This window comes from Triticum aestivum, chromosome 7B, assembly GCF_018294505.1.
Source record: "Triticum aestivum cultivar Chinese Spring chromosome 7B, IWGSC CS RefSeq v2.1, whole genome shotgun sequence".
NCBI lineage: Eukaryota > Viridiplantae > Streptophyta > Magnoliopsida > Poales > Poaceae > Triticum > Triticum aestivum.
The window spans coordinates 467326032-467348699 of record NC_057813.1 but is presented as its reverse complement, the minus strand read 5'-3'; the positions used below and the strand labels follow the sequence as shown (position 1 = coordinate 467348699).

Here is a 22668-nt window from a genome sequence, read left to right as displayed (position 1 = left end):
AAATTTGCAAAATACATACGGATCTGAATGTGGCAGACCTGTTGACTATACCTCTCTTACAAGCAAAACATGATCACACCTTAGTACTTTTTGGGTATTAATCACATGGCGATGTGAACTAGATTATTGGCTCTAGTAAACTCTTTGGGTGTTGGTCACATGGCGATGTGAACTATGGGTGTTAATCACATGGTGATGTGAACTAGATTATTGACTCTAGTGCAAGTGGGAGACTGACGAAAATATGCCCTAGAGGCAATAGTAAAGTTGTTATTTTATATTTCCTTATTCATGATAAAGGTTTATTATTCATGCTAGAATTGTATTGATCGGAAACTTAAATACATGTGTGAATACATAAACAAATACCATGTCCCTAGTAAGCCTCTACTAGACTAGCTCGTTGATCAAAGATGGTTAAGGTTTCCTAACCATAGACATGTGTTGTCATTTGATAACGAGATCACATCATTAGGAGAATGGACAAGACCCATCCGTTAGCTTAGCATAATGATCGTTCAGTTTATTGATGTTGCTTTCTTCATGTCAAATACATATTCCTTCGACTATGAGATTATGCAACTCCCGGATATCGGAGGAATACCTTGTGTGCTATCAAACATCACAACGTAACTGGGTGATAATAAAGATGCTCTACAGGTATCTCCGAAGGTGTTTGTTGAGTTGGCATAGATCGAGATTAGGATTTGTCACTCCGAGTATCGGAGAGGTATCTCTGGGCCCTCTCGGTAATACACATCATAAGCTTGCAAGCAAATGACTAAGGATTTAGTTATGAGATGATGTATTATGGAACAAGTAAAGAGACTTGCCATTAACGAGATTGAACTAGGTATAGAGATACCGACGATCGAATCTCAGGCAAGTAACATTACCGATAGACAAAAGGAATTACGTATGTTGTCATTACGGTTCGACCGATAAAGATCTTTATAGAATATGTTTGAACCAATATGGGCATCTAGGTTCTGCTATTGGTTATTGACCGGAGAGGTGTCTCGGTCATGCCTACATAGTTCTCAAACCCGTAGGGTTCGCACGCTTAACGTTCGTTGACGATATAATGTTATATGAGTTATATGATTTGGTGACCGAATCTTGTTCGGAGTCCCGGATGAGATCACGGATATGATGAGGAGTCTTGAAATGGTTGAGAGGTAAATATTGATATATAGGACGATGGTATTCGGACACCGGAAGTGTTTCAGAGTGCACCGGGTACTCATCGGGTCACCGGAAGGGGTTCCGGGCACCCCCGACAAATGTATGGGCCTTATGGGCCAAAGGAGGGGATAAACCCGCCCACAAGGGGCTGGTGCGCCCCTTCCCTTGGTTGGCTGGCCCTAGGGGAAAGAAAGGGGAGGGGTGGCCCCTCCTGCCTTTCCCTCCTCAGGGGAGAAAGGAAAGGGGGGGGGGCTCCTCCTCCTTGCTTCCTCCCGCACTTATACGAGGAAAAGGGGTGCCACTTTGGGGGGGACCCCAAGTAGGATTCAACCTACTTGGGGGCGCCACTTTGAGGAGGACCCCAAGTAGGATTCGGCCTACTTGGGGGCGCCTCGTGGCTGCTCCCTCCACCCCCACCTATATATATGGGAGGGGGCACCTAGCACAATACACAAGATTGTCTTAGTCGTGTGCGGCGTCCCCCTCCACCGTTTACACCCCCGTTCATATTTTCATAGTGCTTAGGCGAAGCCCTGCAGAGATCACTTCACCATCACCGTCACCATGCCGTCGTGCTGCCGGAACTCATCCACTACCTCGTCGTCTTGCTGGATCTAGAAGGCAGAGGACATCACCGAGCTGAACGTGTGCAGAACTCAGAGGTGCCGTATGTTTGGTACTTGATCGGCTGGAGCGTGAAGAAGTTTGACTACATCAACCGCATTATTAAATGCTTCCGCTTATAGTCTATGAGGGTATGTAGACACACTCTCCCCCTCGTTGGTATGCATCTCCATGGATAGATCATTGCATGTGCGTAGAATTTTTTTGTTTTCCATGCAATGTTTCCCAACATTAGGACATAGAATGTATGTTTTACTAGAGACTCACAGATGACTTATCGTTGTGCCTCATAGTTGTGTCTATTCGATTCGTACCTTATCTCGGCTCGGATCTGACTATGTTGAATCTGACCAGATCCTTCTGTGTCCATATTATCCGGTTAGCATCCAATGCTCCATGGCTAGTGAGACCGAGTCATTCACCATGTCATATGCTAGTCTAGTTGGTTACGCGTCCACACAACCCTTTTGACTAGGGACCTTTTAGGACAGTCATCAAACAATGCATAGTCCCACAAAAAAGTCACTTACTTGCTGATACATATCATTGATAATGTCCAAGGACTATCTTTATTCATAAACACATATGAAATATCATCATACATGGTTGCCTCTAGGGCATATCTCCAACAGTCTCCCACTTGCACTAGAGTCAATGAAATAGCCATTGAATGCCCATAGCTCAAATGTGCCCCTCATGCATAGGTTGTGGAAGTGGCTTAGTTAATGGATTTGCAACATTTGCATCCGTGTGAATTTTGATAACTCTATATTACCACTCTTTACGATCTTTCGTGTCAGGTGATATTTCCGATCTATGTGTCTGGTCTTGTGGTGATTCCTCGGCTCCTTGGCTTGTGCGATGGCACCAGAATTATCACAATAAAGGTCCAATAGTTTTACCAAGGCTGGGAAAAATACCAAGATCGTCCAGAAAGTTCCGGATCCAAATACCTTCCTTTGCAGCTTCACAAGCCATATTGTATTCGGCTTCTGTGGTAGAATCGGCCACCATATCTTGCTTGGAACTTGTCCAGCTCACTCTCCTCTGTTCACGATGTACACAAATCCGGACTGTGATCGACAATCATCTCGGCCGTTTCGAAAACTAGCATCGACGTAACCCTTTATGACGAGCTCTTCCTCACCTCCACAAACTAGGAACATCTCTTTAGTCCTTTTCAGGTACTTTAGAATAGTCTTTACTGCCGCCCAGTGACTCTCACCTGGGTTGGCTTAGAATCTGCTTGTTAGGCTTATTGCAAAAGCAACATTAGGTCGTGTACATATCGTGGCATGCACAAGGTTGGAAAAAGCGGTAGGCGTAAGCGAGGCGGTTGGCCTTCGCCTAGTGCCTAGGCGGTGCCTAAGCGCCCTAGGCGCGGCCTAGACGGTAATATAGTTTTTTACTCGTAGTGTATTTATGATTATTATATGGGTTTTGATATTAGCTTATGGCATATAAATAAGTTAATTTCCATCTACTGCCATTGGAATATAACCAGTTTCGCATATTAGTGCAGTATGTGGCATGATTTCTTCCTTCGGTAGGCAATTCCTTGCTTGCCCTGCCTAGACCTCCATTTATGCCCTAGGCGAGGCGTTTGTCCATTGCCTAGCGCCTAGGCGTGCCTAAGCACCTCCTAGGCACTGCCTTTTCCAACAGAGGGCATACATGATGGATCTGATTGCCAAGGCATACAAAATCTGACTCATCCTGCTTCGCTCATCATATGTCAAAGGACTCTGAGTCTCACTTAGCCTTATACCATGTGAGACAAGCAAGTATCCCTTATTGGCCTCAATCATGTTGAACCGTTTCAACACTTTATCTATGTACGTGCTCTGACTTAAGCCGAGCAACCTTCTTGATCTATCTCTATAGGTCTTAATGCCCAATATGTAAACTGCTTCACCGAGGTCCTTCATCAAAAACTTTTCGTTTAATGACTCCTTGACCGAGTTCAACATCGAAACGTCGTTTTCGATCAACAATATGTCATCTACATACAAGATCAAAAACACTACCGAGCTCCCACTCAACTGCTTGTACAAACAAGCATCCTCTTTGCTTTCGATGAAACTGAGACCAGTGACGATCTCATCAAAATGAATATTCCAGCTCCGAGATGCTTGCCTCAACCCATAAATGGATCTCTTGATCTTGCATGCCTTACTAGCGCAAGTCGGGTCGATAAAACCCTCGGGTTGTACGATATACACGTCCTTAGTTAAATTTCCATGAAGGAAAGCCATTTTGACATCCATCTGCCATATCTCGTAATCGAAATATGCAGCTATAACTAGTACGATCCTGACCTACTTCAGCATCTCTACCGGTGAGTAAGTCTCATCATAGTCAATTCCTGAATTTGTCAATAACCTTTAGCGGCAAGTCGAGCTTTGTGGATCTAAACATTTTCATCCACATCGGTTTTCTTCTTAAAGACCCATTCACAACCAATGGTAGTGATGCTAGGTGGCAGATCAACCAAGTCCCGGATGTGATTTTCATCCATGGACTTTAACTCGGATCTCATGGCCTCTAGCCATGCCTCGAAATCTAGGCTCACCATCGCTTCCGCATACGTAGCCAACTCATCGCTTTCCAGCAACAACACATCATGCACTCTGTGCAATCTTTTCGACCCCCGTGGTTGTGGTGCCGCTTCCACCTCGGGTTCCCTAACAGAGTCCGGTATGATCACATCACCAGTCGAGTTGTCCCCAAGTGGTTCTCGAACTTCTTTGAGCTGCACCTGCCTCCCACTGGTTTCCCGCCCGAGAAACTCTTTCTCAAGAAAGACCTCGTTCCGAGCAACAAACACTTTATCCTCTTCACGATTGTAGAAGCTATATTCCAAGATTTCCATCGGATATCCCACAAATATGCACTTATCCGACTTGGGTGTAAGCTTGTCCAATATAAGCCTCTTGACAAATGCTTCACAACCCCAAATCTTTAGAAAAGAAAACTTGGGACTCTTCTCAGTCCACATCTCATGTGGTGTCTTGTCTACGGATTTAGATTGTACTATGTTGAGCGTAAATACTATTGTTTCTAGAGTGTATCCCCATAATGACAAGGGGATCAAACCATGTCTAACAAGGTACGATTCCTCTGTTGCACCATTTCTTTGTGGTGTACCCAGAGGTGTGAGCTGAGGTACTATACCTCGGCTTTTCAGAATTCAGATGATTATCAAACTCCTTGCTCATGTACTCAGCTCCACGATTTGATCGTAGAAACTTTATAGTCTTACCTAGCTGATTTTCCACCTTGTTCTGAAACTCTTTGAATTTTTCAGAAGTTGCCGACTTATGCCTCATCAAATAGATATATCCATACCTACTCAAGTCATCGGTAAAAGTCACGGAATACTGATAGCCAACTCTAGCAGTCGTGCTCATTGGACCACACACATCGCTGTGTATAAGCTCCAACAGCTCAGAAGCCCTCTCGCAACTCTTTGCAAAAGGAGACTTAGTCATCTTGCCGAGCAAACATGATTCACATGTCTCAAACGACCCAAAATCAGATGAAGTTAGGAGCCCATCACCATAAAGCTTCTTCATGTGTTCACAAGCACATAATAGTTTCCCCAATGTACAAGCCAAATGTACGTACGTGTACATTTATATATTTAAACGTGCTACTACCTCCATTTTAAAATATAAGATGTTTTGATAGGCTAAGATAGGCTAATGGAGACAACTAGCATACCAAAACGTCTTATATTTAGAATGGACGTAGTAGCCTACCAAAAGGTCCTATATTTCGGAATGAAGATAGTATCAGACTTTTTGGAATTTGACAATATATAGTCTCTCCAATTCATATTACTAGGCGACTGCTAGGTGCCGGCGTGCTGGTCGAAAGTTTTGGCCGGGAGCGGCCTAGCCGCCCGATGCGGTCTATCTGATCTGTCTGAACTGGATCCCAACCCCTACTCTTTCTTCTTCCTCCCGGTCAACGCTTCCAAGGGAACGCATCCGTCACCTTCGACGCTCCTTACCGGCAGCAGCGTCTCTTGTTCCCAGCGTGCCCCCCTGTTGAAGCACCCTCCGCTCGCCGTGGCTCTCGTCGGCTTCGCCGCAAGCAGCCCCTGCCGGCGAAGGTCGCAGTTCCGACAAAGGCTTGCAGCAATGCCGTTCATCGTTGAAGGCCGCATCTCCGGCGAAAGCCGTCCAGTAGTCGGTCCCTGGAGTTCCTCGCTGCCGCAGCTCCGCAATGAAGCCATCGCAGTAGTCGAATGCATAAAAAATGGTTGAAGCTTTTCAAAACTAGGGTTTAAGCTTTTCATGTCAACGATTGCAGCCTTTTGTTTGGTTGAAGCTTTCTATGAAGCCGGTTGAAGCTTTCCATAAGGCGGGATTAAGCTTTTCAATTCAACAGTTGAAGCTTCCAATTCAATGGATGCAGCTTTTTTGTGCTCGGTGCCCCGGCGACCAGCTTCTCCGCATTTTCGGTTGAAGCTTTCCCGTCGCCGGTTGTAGTTTTCCAGGCCACCGGTTGCAGCTTTTGTTGCAGGAGTGCGCCGACGACCAGCATCTTGGTCTGTCTTTTAAAACTTTTTATTTTGCCGGTTGAAGCTATTTTTGCCACCGGTTGTAGCATTTTGCGCTGCCGGTTGCAGCTTCTCTCACGCGCGGCCATGGGACGACGACGCGGCCATGGCGAAGAGCCCCGACCATGGAATGGCAATGTTGCCCCGAGGGGCGCACGAACAACACAGGAGGCAGGAGGTAAAGGCCGGCCTAGATCCATGGAGTTTGTTGCTCGGGCTGTCGCGAGGAAGAACGGGTGGGTACGGGCGTTGGGGAGGGGATAAGGTACACGTGTTGTCTTTCTAGTGGTTAGCGCTGCGCGCAAACATGGGTGTATCTAGCTGTATTTCGATGCTACATATAAGGTACACGTGTTGTCTTTCTGGTGGTTAGCGTCGCATGCAAATATGGATGTATCTAGCTGTATTTCGGTGCTACATACTTTTGTTTCATCTATACCTATTAATAAAATAAATAGGTATTCTTAGTCCGTCATGCTATTTTATAAAAAATCCCCTAATGTTTCTTACATTAAACCCATAGTACATATCAAATGTTTTCTAAAATACTCATATCTTCTAAAAACATGTTATATATGGAATTTGACTAGAAAAATATATACAATCTGAATGTGACGTTATTTTATCTATTAACCATTTAAAAAAATATTATCTAGGGTGCAATCTTAATCAACAGTGCATTATCCGTCTTTCTTTCATATCGGTAATGATCCGGATTGTGGATGAACATCTCAGCAAAATCAGGACTGGAGACGAAATTGAAGATCACTTGCCCGTTTCTTTGTACGTATTAAATCTACATGCAAGCCGTGTTTAAATAGAAGACATGTAAAATTTTGAACTTGCGCTTTTGTAGGCAAAGACAATCTTTGTTTGAGTATTAGCTACAAATACTCAGATTATACAATATTTTTATAAATTAAAAACGCGTGTTATTCTTTTCTCCCGTTGCAACGCACGGGCTCTTTTGCTATCAAAAGTAATATGGATAGAAGGAAGTACCAATTCTGTTAGGGCCGTCTCAAAAAGAATACTTAAATCCGTTGCGTCCGTACGTCAAGAAAATAAATCGTCGCGGCCGTACGTCAGAAAAATTCCGTTCGCTGCCGTGGGTGGCATTTCTGTTGAAAAAATCCGTTTGGCCTGGAGCTTGGAACATCTCGCAAGCTTCCCCCTCTGTTCTCATCTGCCCCTCTCCCCTCCCCTCCCTCCCTCCGTCTCCCAAGTCCCAACCCACCAATCCACGTTGACTTGCCAACCAATTCCAGACGCGTGCCGCTGATGGACGCTTCTCCCACCGCCGCTGCCCGCCGCGCGGCGGCGATCGCCCGCCACCTCGCTGGCCTCCCCTCCGGTGCCGCCGCCGCCGTGGCGGGGCTGCAGTTTTCCCCGTGCCTGAGCTACGCGCCCCCGGAATCGTCCGAGGCCCCGCCGGCGTTCGCGCCGATGGAGCTTCGTGCGCTCCTCGACGGGCACCACCTGCGGGAGCGCGACTGGGCGTACGGCGCGATGGAGGAGAGCCCGCTCTTCTGCCCCCGCCGTGCCGGCGGCAAGGTGTTCGTGTCGCCGGACTACAACGAGGGGAAGGAAGGGCAGAGGGAGGCCACCATGCGCCGGATCGGGTACCTCACGCGCCGGGGTGTGTTCCGTGGCTGGCTCACGGAGCCAGGGCCCGACGCCGAGCTTCGCAAGCTCGCGCTGCTCGAGTGCCTCGGCGTCTACGACCACTCCCTCGCCATCAAGGTCGGCGTCCATTTCTTCCTCTGGTACCTACTTCATTGCCACTTCCCCTCGCCATCAAACTTCATGTATTTTTTCATGCAAAATATTTCAAATCAACACATTTAAGACACATTGGGATTGATTTGCAAAATACAGTATGTAGAACGAAGCCCACACAGCAGGCAGAGTACATAAAACAGACGGTACGAAAAGGTTCACACAACCAGATAGAAATAGTCACACGAAAAGTTTCACACAACCAGGTAGAAATAGTCATACAAAAAGGTTCACACAACCAGATATAAATAGTCAGCTTACAGGGCCATCAGCCCGAACAGAGCACGCAGGCTCGGGACACCAAAAGGCACAACGCGCCGGTACCGGTACAACGGAGCTTAGCCATTGCCGCCTGCAGGCATCAGCGTCTTGACGCCTCCCCAGCGGAGCCCATTCCTGCAAAAACAGGATGCATTTAAAGATTCAGTCAGCTGGGTACGACGGAAACACCCCCGCGATCGTTATCTTGTTATGGATATAGCAATGCCCCAACACAGCTCCACATCACAAGTTTAGAAGAATCATGCACATAAGATAAGCAAGTAAGCGAATCGGCACAAGAAGCAGGGTTCCAGCTAACCCCCACGGCCTCCCTAACAGCAATCCAAGCAAATTTAGCTAAATAACAGCGAAAGAATGTGTGGTTGCCATCCTCCTGTACCGAACACACATTGGCCCTCGGAAAGTCCATTGCGCTTGGCAATGTTGACCGGGGTTGGGAGGCGATTGCGGAACATTTGCCATAAGAAGATCTCGACTTTAAGGGGAATTCTGGCTTTCCAAAGCTCTCTGGCTACATTCAAAACAGGGCCCTTGGTAAGTTTGGCGTACAATGACTAAACCAAAAACTGCCCCGAAGAAGAGAGGTGCCACTACACCTGGTCAGGATTATTATTCAAACTAATCGAACCCACGTTAGTGCATGGCAAGCCCAGCTGCCACGCTCGATGGGGGAGTGCTCATGGCGAAAGGCAATGGCCGGTGGTGAGGAACTCAAGGCCTCTGCCACCAAAATGTTTGGCTCAACCTCGAGCGAAAACAGGGCCTGGAGCTCCATCAAAAGCGGCTGAATATCCACCCACGAGTCGAACCAAAAGCGAATTGACCGCCGTTGTTAACATCAAACTTAGCCCCCAAGGCAAAAGCCACTTAGATCCCGTTCCAGAACGGCGAGCCGCGGGCAGCAGACTCGAAAAAGAATCTGTTGGGAATTTTTTTGGCTTTAAGAAGATCCGGCCAAAGCCCCAAAGCATTTTGGGAAAGTTTCCAGATCCACTTGGAGAGGAGAGCTACGTTCATGAGTTTGGAGTTTATCACCCCTAGCCCTCCCTGGTTCTTGGGGCGGCATATTGCTGATCACTTGACCATGTGATACTTACGCTTGGAACCAGCCCCTTCCCAAAAGAACCTGGAACGAGGCGAGTCCAGCCTAGCATGAACCCCATCAGCTAGGAGGAACATACCCATGGTAAACATGGGCAGCAAAGACAAGCTAGAATTGGTAAGGATCAGCCTAGACCCAGAAGACATAAATAGGTTCCCATTCCTCTATGGAAATGTTTTTGGTGGAGATTGGGAGACTCGGGTAAGAAATGGGAAAATTGCCTAGCTTGCAATTGAGAAGGTCTGCAACCCTCCTACCCTCAGCGATGTCCAACCCCATGGACACCACCTCGCACTGGCCATCAACTCGAAACAAAGCAGCAGCAACTTAACAGTTGTGATGGTATGCTGATCCGGCTCGAAAAGCAACATCGTGTCGTCTGCATATTGCAGTTGCTAGTTTGGCCATGTCAAACATAGCAGAAAGAGCATCCACAACAAAACTACAGAGAAGCAGCGATAGGGGATTGCCTTGTCGCAAGCCCCTCTTGTTCCGGAAGAAGTGCCCAGTTTCCCCATTGACCCCCCCCCCCCCCCCCCCCCCCAAAGACCAGCTGCAAGACAGCGCAACGGGGCCCTCCAGGATGAAACGGCCCTTGATAAATGCAGACTGGCATCTATGAATAACCCTATGTGCTATCGGGGCTATACGGGAAGCACAGGCTTTGACACACAGTTTAAAAACGCCGTTGATGGGAGCAATCGGCCTAAACTGATGGATACTGTCTACACCTTGCACTTTCGGGATTGGCGAGAGAATAATAAAGTTGAGGCGCGGGATATCTACGGTTCCTAACGCAAACACGTTGAAAATGGAAAAAAAAAAAGATGCCCTTCAGAGCAGGCCAGAACCTACAGAACATCGGAACAGGCCAACCATCAGGGCCCCGAGCAGTGTCCTACTTCATTGCACAGAGCGCATCATCGATTTCTTTGGGAAAAAAGAGAGGGGTAGCTCCTCATTCTCCTGCGAGGAAACACATTGTGTCTGATCCCACAAATCGTGACGCAAGCCTGCCAACTTAGGCTCCTCGGAACCCATAAGCTGGATGTAGGAATCGTAAATGTGTTTAGCAATATCTCCCTGGCTAAGGAGGAGCCCTTGCTCCAATTGCAAGCGCAGGATCGCACACTTGCGACGACAACCATTAGCGTAGGCATGAAAATAGCCAGTGTTTGCATCGCCCTTAAGAGCCCACTTCATCCCACCCCTACGATGCCAGTACTGCTCCTCAGAGCGAACAATGGACAACACTAAATTTTTGATGGCGTATCGGCGCGCCCATTCAGCCTCAGAAAACTGTCTCTGATCAGCCTGTACATCCAGGGCAACCAGTTCCGAGACCAGGTTAGCCCTGAGCAGCTTGTTGTCGTGCCCCCGCTTGGCTCCCCAGCCTTGCAGCAACGCACGAAGCTGCAGCAGCAAGCCACATGTCCAGGGGGCCACGCTGCGACCCAACCCCGGCAAGGGCTGCATCCCACTTATCTAAGAACATCTGGTTGAAGCCCTCCACTTCAAACCAAGCTGTTTCTCAAAGAAGAATCTAGCCGCAAATGGTCCTCCCCAAAGGACAGAACAAGTGGGATATGATCCGAACCTGTGCGAGTTTCAGCGATAAGGTTCCATAGGGGGAACAACATCTCCCACTCAGAGGACACAAACACACGGTCCAGAACGCTGCGGACCGGAGCGAGCTGCTTGTTAGTTACCATACCCCCGATCTGGCCACTTCCCTAAGCGCCATGGCCGCGATCGCATTGTTAAAAAGCGCCACACACGTGGCCAATAGATGTCGTCGTTATTTTTGTTAGCACGGGAGCGAATCAAATTAAAATCACCGCCAACCACAATGGGCAGGTGAGCCGCGGCAACCGCGACAACCTTGGCCTGGGTTTCTCCCAAGAAATCCACAGAATGGTTGTCTGCCGGCCCATACACAACCATCACCACCCATTCACACAGAGAAGAATGATATCTAATATGAGCAGAAAGGAAAAAAGACACCTTGTCCCGGAAACTACGTCGCAGCAATCATGATTAAAGCCAAGAAGCAGCCCACCAGAGTGCAGCACCAAACAAAGCGTTCTAGAGGGTCACTGGAGAGAAAATAGTGATGCCTAAAATCAGATTTAATTGTCTCCTGCAGAGCAACAACGTAAACCGATTCATTACGCATGTACACTTTCAGTTGCGTCTTCCTACCAACATGGCTGAACCCACGGATGTTCCAGAAAAGGTACCTCATCTAGATAATATGATTTCTAAGATTTGGCCATGTGCCTCACCGTGCCAGTACAATTAGGAGAGGAAAGAGCAGCAACCCTAGCCACCACCCCTAATTCCATGGGCAGTGGGCACCATTGAATTGGGAACGGAAGCCCCTACTTGCATGCCAGCCGTCGCAGTCTTAGCCGCAGCTGCCTCCGCGCTAAGGCAGCTTGCGCCAGCTCCTTCGATTGAATGAGAGAAAGAAGATCTTCAGAGGAGCCCGCGCAAGAAGAATCAACCCCACAATCATCCAAAAACCCAAGCATGTGATCATCGGAGAAAGCATCTAGAATGGAATATCTTAAAACTTTGTTACCTGTGAGCTCGAGGTTCTTCTTTGCTATCAGCAGCTCTGCGCTTTCGAGAGAGGAGAGATCGCCCTTTGGCCTCACGCTGGAACGACGGGGACCTATTGTAGCCGCCTTGGAACGCTTGGCCTTGGAGATAAGTGCCACCACCGCCACCTTGTCGCGCAGCGGGTCACCGGAGGGAGGGGTGGAGCGCTCCCCTCCCCCAGTCCCAGAGGCAGGATGAGGCGAGGCGAGAGCCATCACCACCGGACGGGGAGTTTCAGGCGCGCTCGTACCCTCCAGAACTGGCACCGCCCTGGACGCCTTCTTGCGGCCTGTCTTCTTATTAGCTTGGCCGCCAGAGTTCCTCTTGCTGAATTCCCACGACGCATGGCTAGCCCAGCCAATGTCTGCACGATCTTCAGGAGGCAGGTTGACAGTGGTAGGTGCCGGTGTGAGCGGCAGTGTCTTGTCGAGCACATTGGAGGGAGAGCTACCACCCACGCTCACGGACAGCGGGGAGAACTGCACCGCGAGACCAGAGCCCTCGCACGACACTGGGATGCCCTTAGGATCAGCCTCTGGCACCACCGGCACCGAAGGAACAAGCGGCGATAGCAAGTTAGAGGCGCGAGCACTGCCTGGCCCGCCCTTAGCCGTGGCCTGTGGGTGCGAGGATGGGGCTGGGGGAGGCACCGAATTCACCGCCATGGCACTGGCCCCATTAGAAGCACCGCCATCCTGTCCCTTGTCGCCCAACTTGTCCCAAGCTTCAGTGTCGATGGATTCGTCGTCCATGCTCTCTTCCTTGTCTTTGTCATCGCCATCAGGACCCTTGCCATTGTTCTGATTAGGAGGAGGCGGGCCTCCACTCTTATGCATGGGCTTGAGCTCCGGCTCCAACGTGATGTTGTATCCAATGTTGTTGAACCAGATCTTGACCATGCCCCGCAGCTTGGCTGGAGCACAACACGCGATCTTCATCCTCACTGGCCCCGGACGAATGAGCGAGAGCTCGTCCACCACCAGAGGGCGGCCAATCATAGACATGGCAGCCATCAGCCTGTCCTCGCGGCGGTGCTTCTTGGGCACGCCCGAGAGCCTCACCCACACCTCCGGCATCACTTCCCCCTTGGGCTCCTCCCAAACCAACTCGTGGATCCTTGTTGTGATATTGTTGTGGGGAAGGAACAACTTCCCACTGCGGGTGGCCATCCATAACATGTCCAGGGATGGGAAGACTACCGTGAACTCCGCCTCTGAGATTTGCACAACCTGCCAGTCCCAAGCCCCCTCGACAAGGTTCCTGAGCTCATCTTCCAGAATCTGCTGAGAGAGGGTGCCTGGATCTGCCGAAATGATGGCCGCATTGCCCCCAAGCACCCCACTGTCTTCATCATCTTCTTCCTCGAACTGCAAGCAGAAAAAGCCCTCCCCTGGGATTGCATGGCCCATAGTTTGAAGCATCAGTGATTTGCCACGGGAGGGGTAGTAAGCAGAAGCATGCCCATCTTCCTTGCACAACACACAGAGCGGCTTGAACTGGTGTTGCGACCGGAAGTGCCCAATGCGGCCGCACTTGAAGCACTCTGGCCGGTCCGCTTCCTCGACCAGGATGGGCGCCAAGGCCATGCCTTGCAAGGAGGAAGACAGCGCCAGCGGCGCCTGGGCTGGCAGAGCCAGCGACCCGGACGGCTTATGCTTTGGTTTCTTGGCGAAAGGATCTCCAACCCGGTTGCTGCAAAACTGGTGCTGCTTATCCTTGCGCTGCAGATCTTGAGTCCGATGCCTTCGCTCCTCCTTCTTTCTATCCTGTTGCTTGTTCCACGACGGCGGAGGAGGATCCAAATCCCCCTTGCGAGCCAGCGGCCGCTCGCGTTGCGCCTGCTCGCGTTGCGCCTGCTCGCGCAGATCTTGCTCACTGCGGCGCTCCGCCTCCGGATCCAGCGGGTCCAGAGGCCGCTTGGTTGTGCGCCGGTCTTCGTGTGAACACATGGCGACCACCTCCGCAAAGGAACACAGCGAAGGAGGGGGAGGAGGGCGGAGAAGACGATTGCGCACCGCGACCTAGCCGCCGCACTTCCGATTTGGTGGCTGGAAAACCTAGCCAGGGATCCAGCGAACCTTTACACAGCCACAGGAATTTATATGCGCTCCGGATGGGCTGGGCCTCCATGACCAGTGGGCTGACAGTCGACTGGACCGGCACCATCCGGTTATTTCAGCTGTCCGGCTTCTCAATATGGTTTCTTTTCTATGCATTTAATTTGTCTTCCTGTTTTGCTGGACTGGCAACTTCTAATGTGTATACTGTAGCTCTTTTCACAATAAGAGTTACTCCTATCCATACAGATACAGTGACGCTGTGGCGGCACTTAATTATGAAAGCTGGCTAAGTAGCTTACCACGTTAGTTTGTTCTTTTAAGATAAAGGAGTATAGGCCTTTTCCTTTTTGTTACTATTTCCTCTGGATAACCATTTGCTACCAATGTGGAATTGCTTCTTATTTCCAATTTTGATTATTGGATTTGCACCACTGGGAAATGATGCTGGCATTGGCTACTGGAATCTGGAAGCTTGTCACTTAGCATTCTAAAAATTTGTGCCTGCCCGACGGTTGTAAATTGTGCCAAAATTTGGATTTTTCGTTCTGTTCTACTTTTTGGATATCTTTGAATAGTTTTGAATCTAGGATATTTAGCGCACAACTTAAGGTGAACATGGTGTCAGAAATAGTGATGAAAATTGAAGATCACACCTATTTTGGTTCAAAGTTTAGTGCTTTCTTTTTTATTATTGTCCTCTTTTATGATGGTCTAGGGATATGCTTTTGGTTATCAATTTTGGAGGGTTGTATGCTAGTATGTGCTACAAGATCTAGTGCACTGGAACTCGTGGTTATGGACCCGAATCCTTTAGTATGGAACATTGTCTTTTCCAAGTAAAAACCCCTAGTATATGAAAGAATGAAAAGGTGCTTTCGTTCTTGTGGAATAAGAAGCCCTCGTACCGTAATGAAAGGAAAATCATAATTTTTCGTTAGGTATTTGGCCAAATAGGATCATCCAGTTCCTACAGAACCTATCACTAAAATACCCGATAGAGCTAAGCGGAACGAAAAGGGTTTTCCATGAGATGGTAAATGAAAACGATTAGTCCCACACGAGGTTTGGGAATAAGTGATTGTCTGATAATGAGCAAGGAATATACGTCTTTCTGCTAAAGAGGATCTATTAAACTCATAATTCATTAGATCCTTGTTATCAATGCCAACTAGGTATCATAAGTAAATGGATCCCGGTTGTTCAATCCTTTGATAACCAAGGTCATTCTTTGCTAAAGAGAAATGATCACTATGAGTCAGACTCAATAGAATTGGATCCATTCCAAATAGCGAGAATTAGGATTCTTGATCAGCAAACTTGTCCAGAAAACTAGAATGATAATTTCTAAGATTTTCTTGTGATTTCAGGGATGTTCTGGATGAAACAGGTTCCACCTTTCATTGAGAATCTTCTGATGTTCACCTTTTTTTTATGTGTGCATTTAAGGGGAGGCGCTGTCAAGTTTCTTGGAACGAAGCGCCATCACGACAAATGGTTGTTGGACACAGAAAACTATGTTATCAAAGGTTGTTTTGCAATGACAGAATTGGGTCATGGGAGCAATGTAAGTGGTGACAATGTCTTTTCTTGATTGTGTAACCTATGTTAGTTGTACTGATGAAGCTTTCCTTCTCTTCTATTGACGAACTTGAAGGTACGAGGAATTGAGACAGTAGCAACTTATGATTCCAAAACAGGAGAGTTTGTGATAAATACTCCCTGCGAGTCAGCTCAGAAGTACTGGATTGGTGGAGCTGCTAATGTGAGATGAAATCTCACTTACCTTCTTGTGTACATATAGGCTTCACATGTCTTTATAAGCTACTATAAGTGTTTATGTCCTTTTGCAGCATGCTACACATACAATAGTCTTTGCTCAGCTCCATATAAATGGAAGAAATGAAGGAGTCCACGCTTTCATAGCTCAGATCAGGGATCAAGATGAAAATGTGTTGCCTAATATCCATATAGCTGACTGTGGCCATAAGATTGGACTAAATGGTGTTGATAATGGTCGGATTTGGTGAGTCATTGTATTTGTAGATCCTTTGGTCTACTGTATCCGTATGGCATTCATTGTATGTCAACAAGTTTGACTGTCCTTTCAGGTTTAACAATATACGTGTTCCTCGAGAGAATTTGCTGAATCTGGTTGCTGATGTTTTGCCAGATGGGAAATATGTTAGCATGATAGATAACCCAGATCAGGTACCGGACCCCACCCTCTCTCTCTCTCTCTCTCTCTCTCACACACACACACACACACACACACACACACACACACACACAGTTAGAAAAGGGGAGAGCTGTCAAAAGAGCTTCACAGTTTGCTACGTTCGTTTTATTCTTACTTCCAAATTAACAAAGTTTCTTATTTGCAGAGGTTTGCAGCATTTTTGTCCCCTCTTACTCTTGGCCGGGTAAATATTGCAGTTAACGCGGTTTATATTTCAAAGGTATGTTCGGTGGCCTTTCCTTTTCAGTAAATACATGGAAGTTATTCCATACTTTTCTTCATGAGTTCCATAGGTATAGAATATAGATGTATTTAACTCCATAAGCTTGCAGAAATAGGATGATTGAAATTGGACTCGTTAGGTTAAACCAGTGGAAGTTGGTAAAGGTAGTCTGCTGGTCTGTCTAGCGCTGGTCTGTGTAGCTCAAATGAAGGCGAATATCATCTATATGGACAGGGACAGGTTATGAGTCTGAACTTTTCATCACCCAGATAAGTTTGGTTGAAATGTGAACATTGACGGTGTGTTGATGGAACCAGCTCAGGCTGCAGGTGGGACGACCTGCGGGCGTCCCACATCCTGCCACATCTACCCACATAATTTAGTGGGACTAAATGGGCTGCCCACTTAATTTAAGTGGGATTATGCGGGTTGCCACAAGCCCACATACTCCGCAGCGACAAACACAGCAATTGCAAGCTAGCTGCAGTACAGAGTACAGGGCGTGTCCAGAGGCTACAAACATACTGGATCAAGGGATGTACGACTAGGCCACAATGACGTCGAGGACATGGGGAGGAGTAGGCGGCGTGCGTCCAGCTGCGATTTTGGCAGGAACAGCTGCTACTGCTGCTCGGTCTGCTTGGTCGATGGTGGCGTAACCAACAGGGGCTCACTAATGGCAAGAACTGGACAGGAGAACGACAACGTATCGAGCCCGCCTGCCTGCGGCGTACGTAAGGCGCTTGGTAGACAACGATGTTGTGGTGTCCATGACGGAAGTGGGCGATGGTGCCGCGGCCACGGCGGCTCCGCCCTAATCTCTTCTGCATCATCGCAGAGATGTGGGTTTGATGCGGCGTCCGCGGGATAACCCACATAACCCACTTACTGGCTGGCCTAACCGTGGGTGTCCACGAACGCTAATTATGTGGGCTTTTATGTGGGCATCGCGGACAGCCCGCATCCACTTGCAGCCTGAGAACCAGCTGTTTTCAGCTTTTTACCAGCCAACAATGGAACATCATGACATTTTTTGTTTTGAGGAATACATTTGGCCTAGTACAGACCAGATAGTACCAGCAATAAGCAAGTAGTCAGTACTAGTCACCCAGAGGAATTAGCTTTCGATCAATTTTCCATGCCTGCATATTATTTTAACTGTGGTTATGCACTCTTTCTTTCCCATGCTTACAGGTAGGCCTAGCAATTGCTGTGAGATATGCTTTGTCAAGGAGGGCCTTTTCAATTACACCAGATGGTCCTGAAATGCTGTTACTTGATTATCCCAGTCACCAGAGGCGCCTCCTACCTTTGCTTGCAAAAGTGTATGCTACTAGCTCTTCTTAGTTTATAGTACTTTCAGTCAAATCAATCTGATCATTTCTCACAAAAGGGTAGTTCTTGCATATCGAATTTGTTGCGCCAGCTCGCCTATTTTTATGTCTTGCTAATCGTTTAATGTTACTGCTCTATTCTATGTGGCAATGGATTATATTTTAGTGTTCTAGTTATGAAATGCCAAATCTGTAATCATAGTGATGAAACTATAGGATCTATGAGCATTTTGATGCAAAAATATTCCACACCATGTAATTGGACTTAGGGATGCAAATGTGTAACCTGTAGGGTACCTTCCAATCCTCTTTAGTTGAACCAAATGAACTAAATTTCCAAAATCACATCAGTTTTTGGAACTTTTAGTTCATTTGATTGAACTAAAGAGGGTTGGAGGGTACCCTAGTCCTCAGTAATTTGCATCCCTAATTGGACTCTCTAATGCAAACCTTCCTTTTTTGCCAATGTTTTCACTGCTACTTAGCACAGACCATCATATGCTAAATACTTTTATTATTATTATGCAGATGTATGATGAGCAGTGCTAGTAATTTTATGAAAAATATGTATGTGAAAAGAACACCTGAAATTAGTAAAGCGATACATGTTTACTCTAGTGCTCTGAAGGCTACATTAACCTGGCAGAATATGACCACGCTTCAGGTATTGTTAAAAGGGTTATCAGCATTTTTCTTTCTATATTTGGATCAGTGGTTTTCACTGGATTTTCCTTCTCTTCCGTTAGGAGTGTCGTGAGGCCTGTGGTGGCCAAGGTTTAAAGACCGAGAATCGCGTTGGAATTTTCAAAGCCGAATTTGATGTTCAGTCTACATTTGAGGGTGACAATAATGTTCTACTCCAGCAGGTTATTTCATTTATTGTTGTTCATTGTCCATGCATGTGTCTGGAAGATGCTTCAAACTTGTCTTCATTGTACCTAATTTAATCTTATTGACGCAGGTAAGCAAAGCCCTATACGCTGAATTTTTAACGACGCAAAGGAAGAAGAAGTCATTCAAGGGATTGGGATTGGAACATCTGAATGGTCCTTGCCCTGTTATTCCCCATAGTCTGACAAGTGACATATTAAGGAGCTCCAAGTTCCAGGTAAAGAATTTTACTGCAGTTCATTAGCGATAAGATTTCTCTGTCTGGAGTCCTGGAAACAGCCTCTTGCAGAAATGTAAGGAAAGGCTACGTACAAAAGACCCAAAGTGGTCAGACCCTTCCCCGGACCCTGCGCAAGCGGGAGCTACGTGCACCGGGCTGCCCTTTTATTATTATCATTGTCATGGGATAAATCCTGTCTTTATGTTGGCTATGTGCATATGGCTAGATGGATTTGTTCTGCTTGAGGGAGCGGGATTTACTGAAACAGTTCGCAGAGGAGGTAGCTCGCCATCTGGCACAAGGGGAAAGCAGAGAAAAGGCTCTGATGCTGGTAAATTTTACTTTCTACTGCACATTTTCTTGCTGATCTAAATTTCCATTAAGATTAACGCGAATGACATTTGCCCAGAGCTACCAAATTGCTGAAGACTTAGCTAGAGCATTTACTGAGCGCACAATTTTGCAAATATTTTTGGAGGACGAGATGAATGCTCCTGCTGGGTCTTTAAAGGTATATTCACTTCCCACCGATGACTGGAATCATCAAAATGATGTGTGACTTTTCTTTCTTGTAAAGGTAATCCTCATCATACCTTGAATTTGTCATTCGCAGGATGTATTGGGGTTACTGAGGTCTATGTATGTTATGGTGTGCATAGATGAATCTGCATCTTTTCTGAGATATGGTTATTTGTCGCGGAACAATGTAACCACCGTGAGGAAAGAAGTCATGATACTGTGCAGTGAACTCAGGCCCCATGCGCTTGCTATTGTTGGTTCTTTCGGAATCCCTGATGCCTTCCTCAGTCCACTTGCTTTCGACTGGATCGAAGCAAATGCTCGATCTTCCGGGAGAGAATGACCATACACCTTCAGCCACCAATGAGGACGTAGCCCCGTAAATGTGAAACTATTACAGATGGGGCAGCCAAATACAGATTACAAAACAAAGACAGATTCATAATGCATTTGCTGCTTCATGTTGTTTACACAGTTTACAATAATAGTTGTTGAAGTGTACAGTCGAAGATGCTGATCTGCGCAGAAAATAGGGAATTTGATGTATGCATCAGTTCATGTATTGTCTTCTCTAAATTACGCAAATAAAACTGAATAAGCTGATATGGCCCAACAGGGGCTCACAGCGTAAATAGTGGACACAATGTTGTTTGCTGTAAATTCTTTCTTTTTTGACAATATGTTGTTGAACCGTACACAAAGCAATAAGCCAGAGCCAGTGCAATATCTGTTGGATTGGATTTCATGACATGCCGAATTCTACAGGAACCGAGTGAATGTACAGTATGTGTTGTTTGGTTGTGCTAGAGAAAAAGCGCCAGAATGTTCCAAAAGACTATGTGGATGACATATATGGTTATAATTGAAATAAAGAAAGAAGATTTTGTACTATTCGTTGATGGAAATTTTCCTATAGAATTCCATGCGAAGTACGTAAATCGTATGAAAAATTCATATGGTTTCCAATTCTACAAACCAACAAAAAGTTCTTTAAGGACATCTCCAACGCCAACCCGTAAATTTCCTCCCGCATCTTTCCGGGGACACTAATGCCGGAGGCCGCCATCCAACGTTGCCGCATACAATTCAACAACTATTTACTATTTGAACAAGACAAAATTCCTGCAACCGGGCAGATTTTGATATAAACCAAAAGAAGTTCATGTAAACTGGATAATTTTACGTAAAACCGGAAGATATTTTGTCCGGTGAACTAAAAACCATAAAATAAAAACCCTAAACTACACTATACTTGACGGATAGGCCATGCCGGGCTGGCCGGTGGCTCCTCCTCCGTCATCGTCGCTGGATCCATCATCGGAGTCGGGCTTCGGGCGGTGGAAGGGTGCGTGCGCAGTGCGGCCGCGGCTACCGAGAACCTGCACTACAAAAAAAATACACTTCCGTGATGATACGTGTTTGTAACAGTAGGTCACGTTTTCTGTCATGCATGTACATCCATGACAATTTTATGACAGAATCAAGATAGTCATACCTGTGCTGTCGTAGAAGTGTTCCATGACATTATCAAAATTATCATCGCGGAAGTGTCCACTTCCATGACGATAAATTGCGCTCATAGAAGTGCTTTTGTCAAGGGTGACCGACACGTAGCATCCACCGTAACGGGACGCCGTTAAGCTATCGGGTCCGGTTTTGGATCCGATAACCCACTAACAGCCTGGACCAATGAGGATTTTCCACGTGTAAAATTCTCATTGGCCGGAGGAAACACGTGTTGGCTCATCGTTTGGACAGATGTCATCCATTCATTGGACAGGAGGTGCCAATGATACGTCGACACGTGGCATGGCCCAACAGAGGTCCATTCCAGTGAAAAGGCCGGCCCATTTGACTTGGTCAAACGGTAACGGGCCAGCCCACAGAAAGCCTGTTAACGGCCTGTTCGTATATAGCCCATTTACGGTCCGCTAACACACGTCCCGTTACGGCCTACCGGAATTAAGCCCAGTAGCTTCATCTAGACCGTCCAATATGATTCCAGCCCGTTGTAACTTCCAGCTCATCTATGGCCCATGATGTCTTTCAGCCCATACGAGACCATTTGTAACTCTTGGCCCATTAAAGGCCCGTGGTGAATCTGGCCCGCAATGAACAGTGTACCGCTTTATACCCATTAACGACTCATTATTCCATTGGGCCGTTTCTAACCCGTGTTATGTTTCGGCCTTCTCAGGGCCCATTTATTCTTGGGCTTAGTTCCAGCATTCGGTTACTTACGGCCCGTTGCTGGCCTTTTCTGCTTGTGGGCCAAATTCAGCCCGTGGTTATAATCGGCCCGTTTGCGGCCCGTTAATCCGTTGGGCCGTTTTCGTAGCGTCATCAAATACGGCAGATTAACGACGGCCCATTATGGTCGGCCCATGAACGGACGATTCCAAATATAGCCCGTTTACGGCCCATAATGCGGTCTGTTATTGGCCCATGTTTGGCCGATCGATCATACGGCTCGTAGAAGGCCCATTGATGCTACGGCCCATAGAAGGCCCATCGTTCGGCCCTTAGAAGGCCCATTGTTTCTACGACCAGTAGGAGGCCCATGGTATCTACAGTAAATATGTAGCCCATGAGTATTGTGGACTAGTTTTTAAAAATAGGTTACTGCGGCCACTAGCAAACCGCGGAAAAAGAACTACACTGACCACAAGCAAACAAATAAACAAGACAACAAGGAAATAAATAAGCAAGCAACTTGCGTTAGGCTATCGCGGCTATTACACATATTACATCCACTGGGTATCAAAGTTCGCCACCAGTGCAAATATAGGGAACAAAGCTGCATATCATATACACTGGGTCAAACTTGGCGACCAGTGCAAATAAACGCCGCAACAAAACAAGTCCAGAACTGAAACCACTTCAGAAGAGCTCAAGAAACAATATCCTGGGTACCCATAATGCTGGCAAGATGCTTAGCAAGCTTATTAACTTTCTCTTGTTTGGCGCTTAAATCCTCCAGCACTTGTTGTTGCACAAGAAAGTATGCATCTGAATTCTGCAGGGACTTCCTTAGTCCTTCGG

At 47.1% G+C, this 22668-nt stretch overlaps 2 protein-coding genes across 4 annotated transcripts; one reads left to right on the top strand and one right to left on the bottom strand.

The window, feature by feature from the left end:
* The first annotated feature begins 7575 nt into the window (after positions 1–7575).
* Positions 7576–20374, top strand: LOC123160336 (acyl-coenzyme A oxidase 3, peroxisomal). Of its 2 annotated transcripts, none has more exons than XM_044578140.1 (13): positions 7576–8142; positions 15650–15767; positions 15858–15965; positions 16054–16226; positions 16312–16411; positions 16585–16659; positions 17857–17987; positions 18525–18660; positions 18743–18862; positions 18958–19104; positions 19334–19438; positions 19517–19618; positions 19721–20374. In XM_044578140.1, the coding sequence occupies exons 1-13, from the start codon at positions 7658–7660 to the stop codon at positions 19967–19969; spliced, it is 2049 nt and encodes a 682-aa protein (XP_044434075.1). In that variant the 5' UTR covers positions 7576–7657; the 3' UTR covers positions 19970–20374. The 2 variants fall into 2 exon arrangements, with proteins under 2 accessions (XP_044434075.1, XP_044434076.1); XM_044578141.1 differs by lacking the exon at positions 7576–8142 and adding an exon at positions 14350–15039.
* On the bottom strand, positions 8310–14278 carry LOC123160335 (uncharacterized). Of its 2 annotated transcripts, none has more exons than XM_044578139.1 (2): positions 12124–14278; positions 8310–8551 (listed from the first exon to the last, which is right to left on the bottom strand). In XM_044578139.1, exons 1-2 carry the CDS (start codon positions 14090–14092, stop codon positions 8517–8519), a joined length of 2004 nt encoding a protein of 667 aa, XP_044434074.1. In that variant the 5' UTR covers positions 14093–14278; the 3' UTR covers positions 8310–8516. The 2 variants fall into 2 exon arrangements, with proteins under 2 accessions (XP_044434074.1, XP_044434073.1); XM_044578138.1 differs by lacking the exon at positions 8310–8551 and adding an exon at positions 11827–11989.
* Positions 20375–22668: the final 2294 nt, after the last annotated feature.

Bases quoted from the DNA above. Each gene is read 5' to 3' on its own strand.
- LOC123160335 (XM_044578138.1), bottom strand. From the start codon at position 14,092: ATGTGTTCACACGAAGACCGGCGCACAACCAAGCGGCCTCTGGACCCG. The intron at 11,990-12,123 runs GTAACAAAGTTT...ATTCAATCGAAG, and splicing joins GAAGAACCTCGAGCTCACAG to GAGCTGGCGCAAGCTGCCTT.
- LOC123160336 (XM_044578140.1), top strand. From the start codon at position 7,658: ATGGACGCTTCTCCCACCGCCGCTGCCCGCCGCGCGGCGGCGATCGCC. The intron at 16,660-17,856 runs GTATGTTCGGTG...CCATGCTTACAG, and splicing joins ACGCGGTTTATATTTCAAAG to GTAGGCCTAGCAATTGCTGT. The intron at 18,863-18,957 runs GTTATTTCATTT...TTATTGACGCAG, and splicing joins ATAATGTTCTACTCCAGCAG to GTAAGCAAAGCCCTATACGC.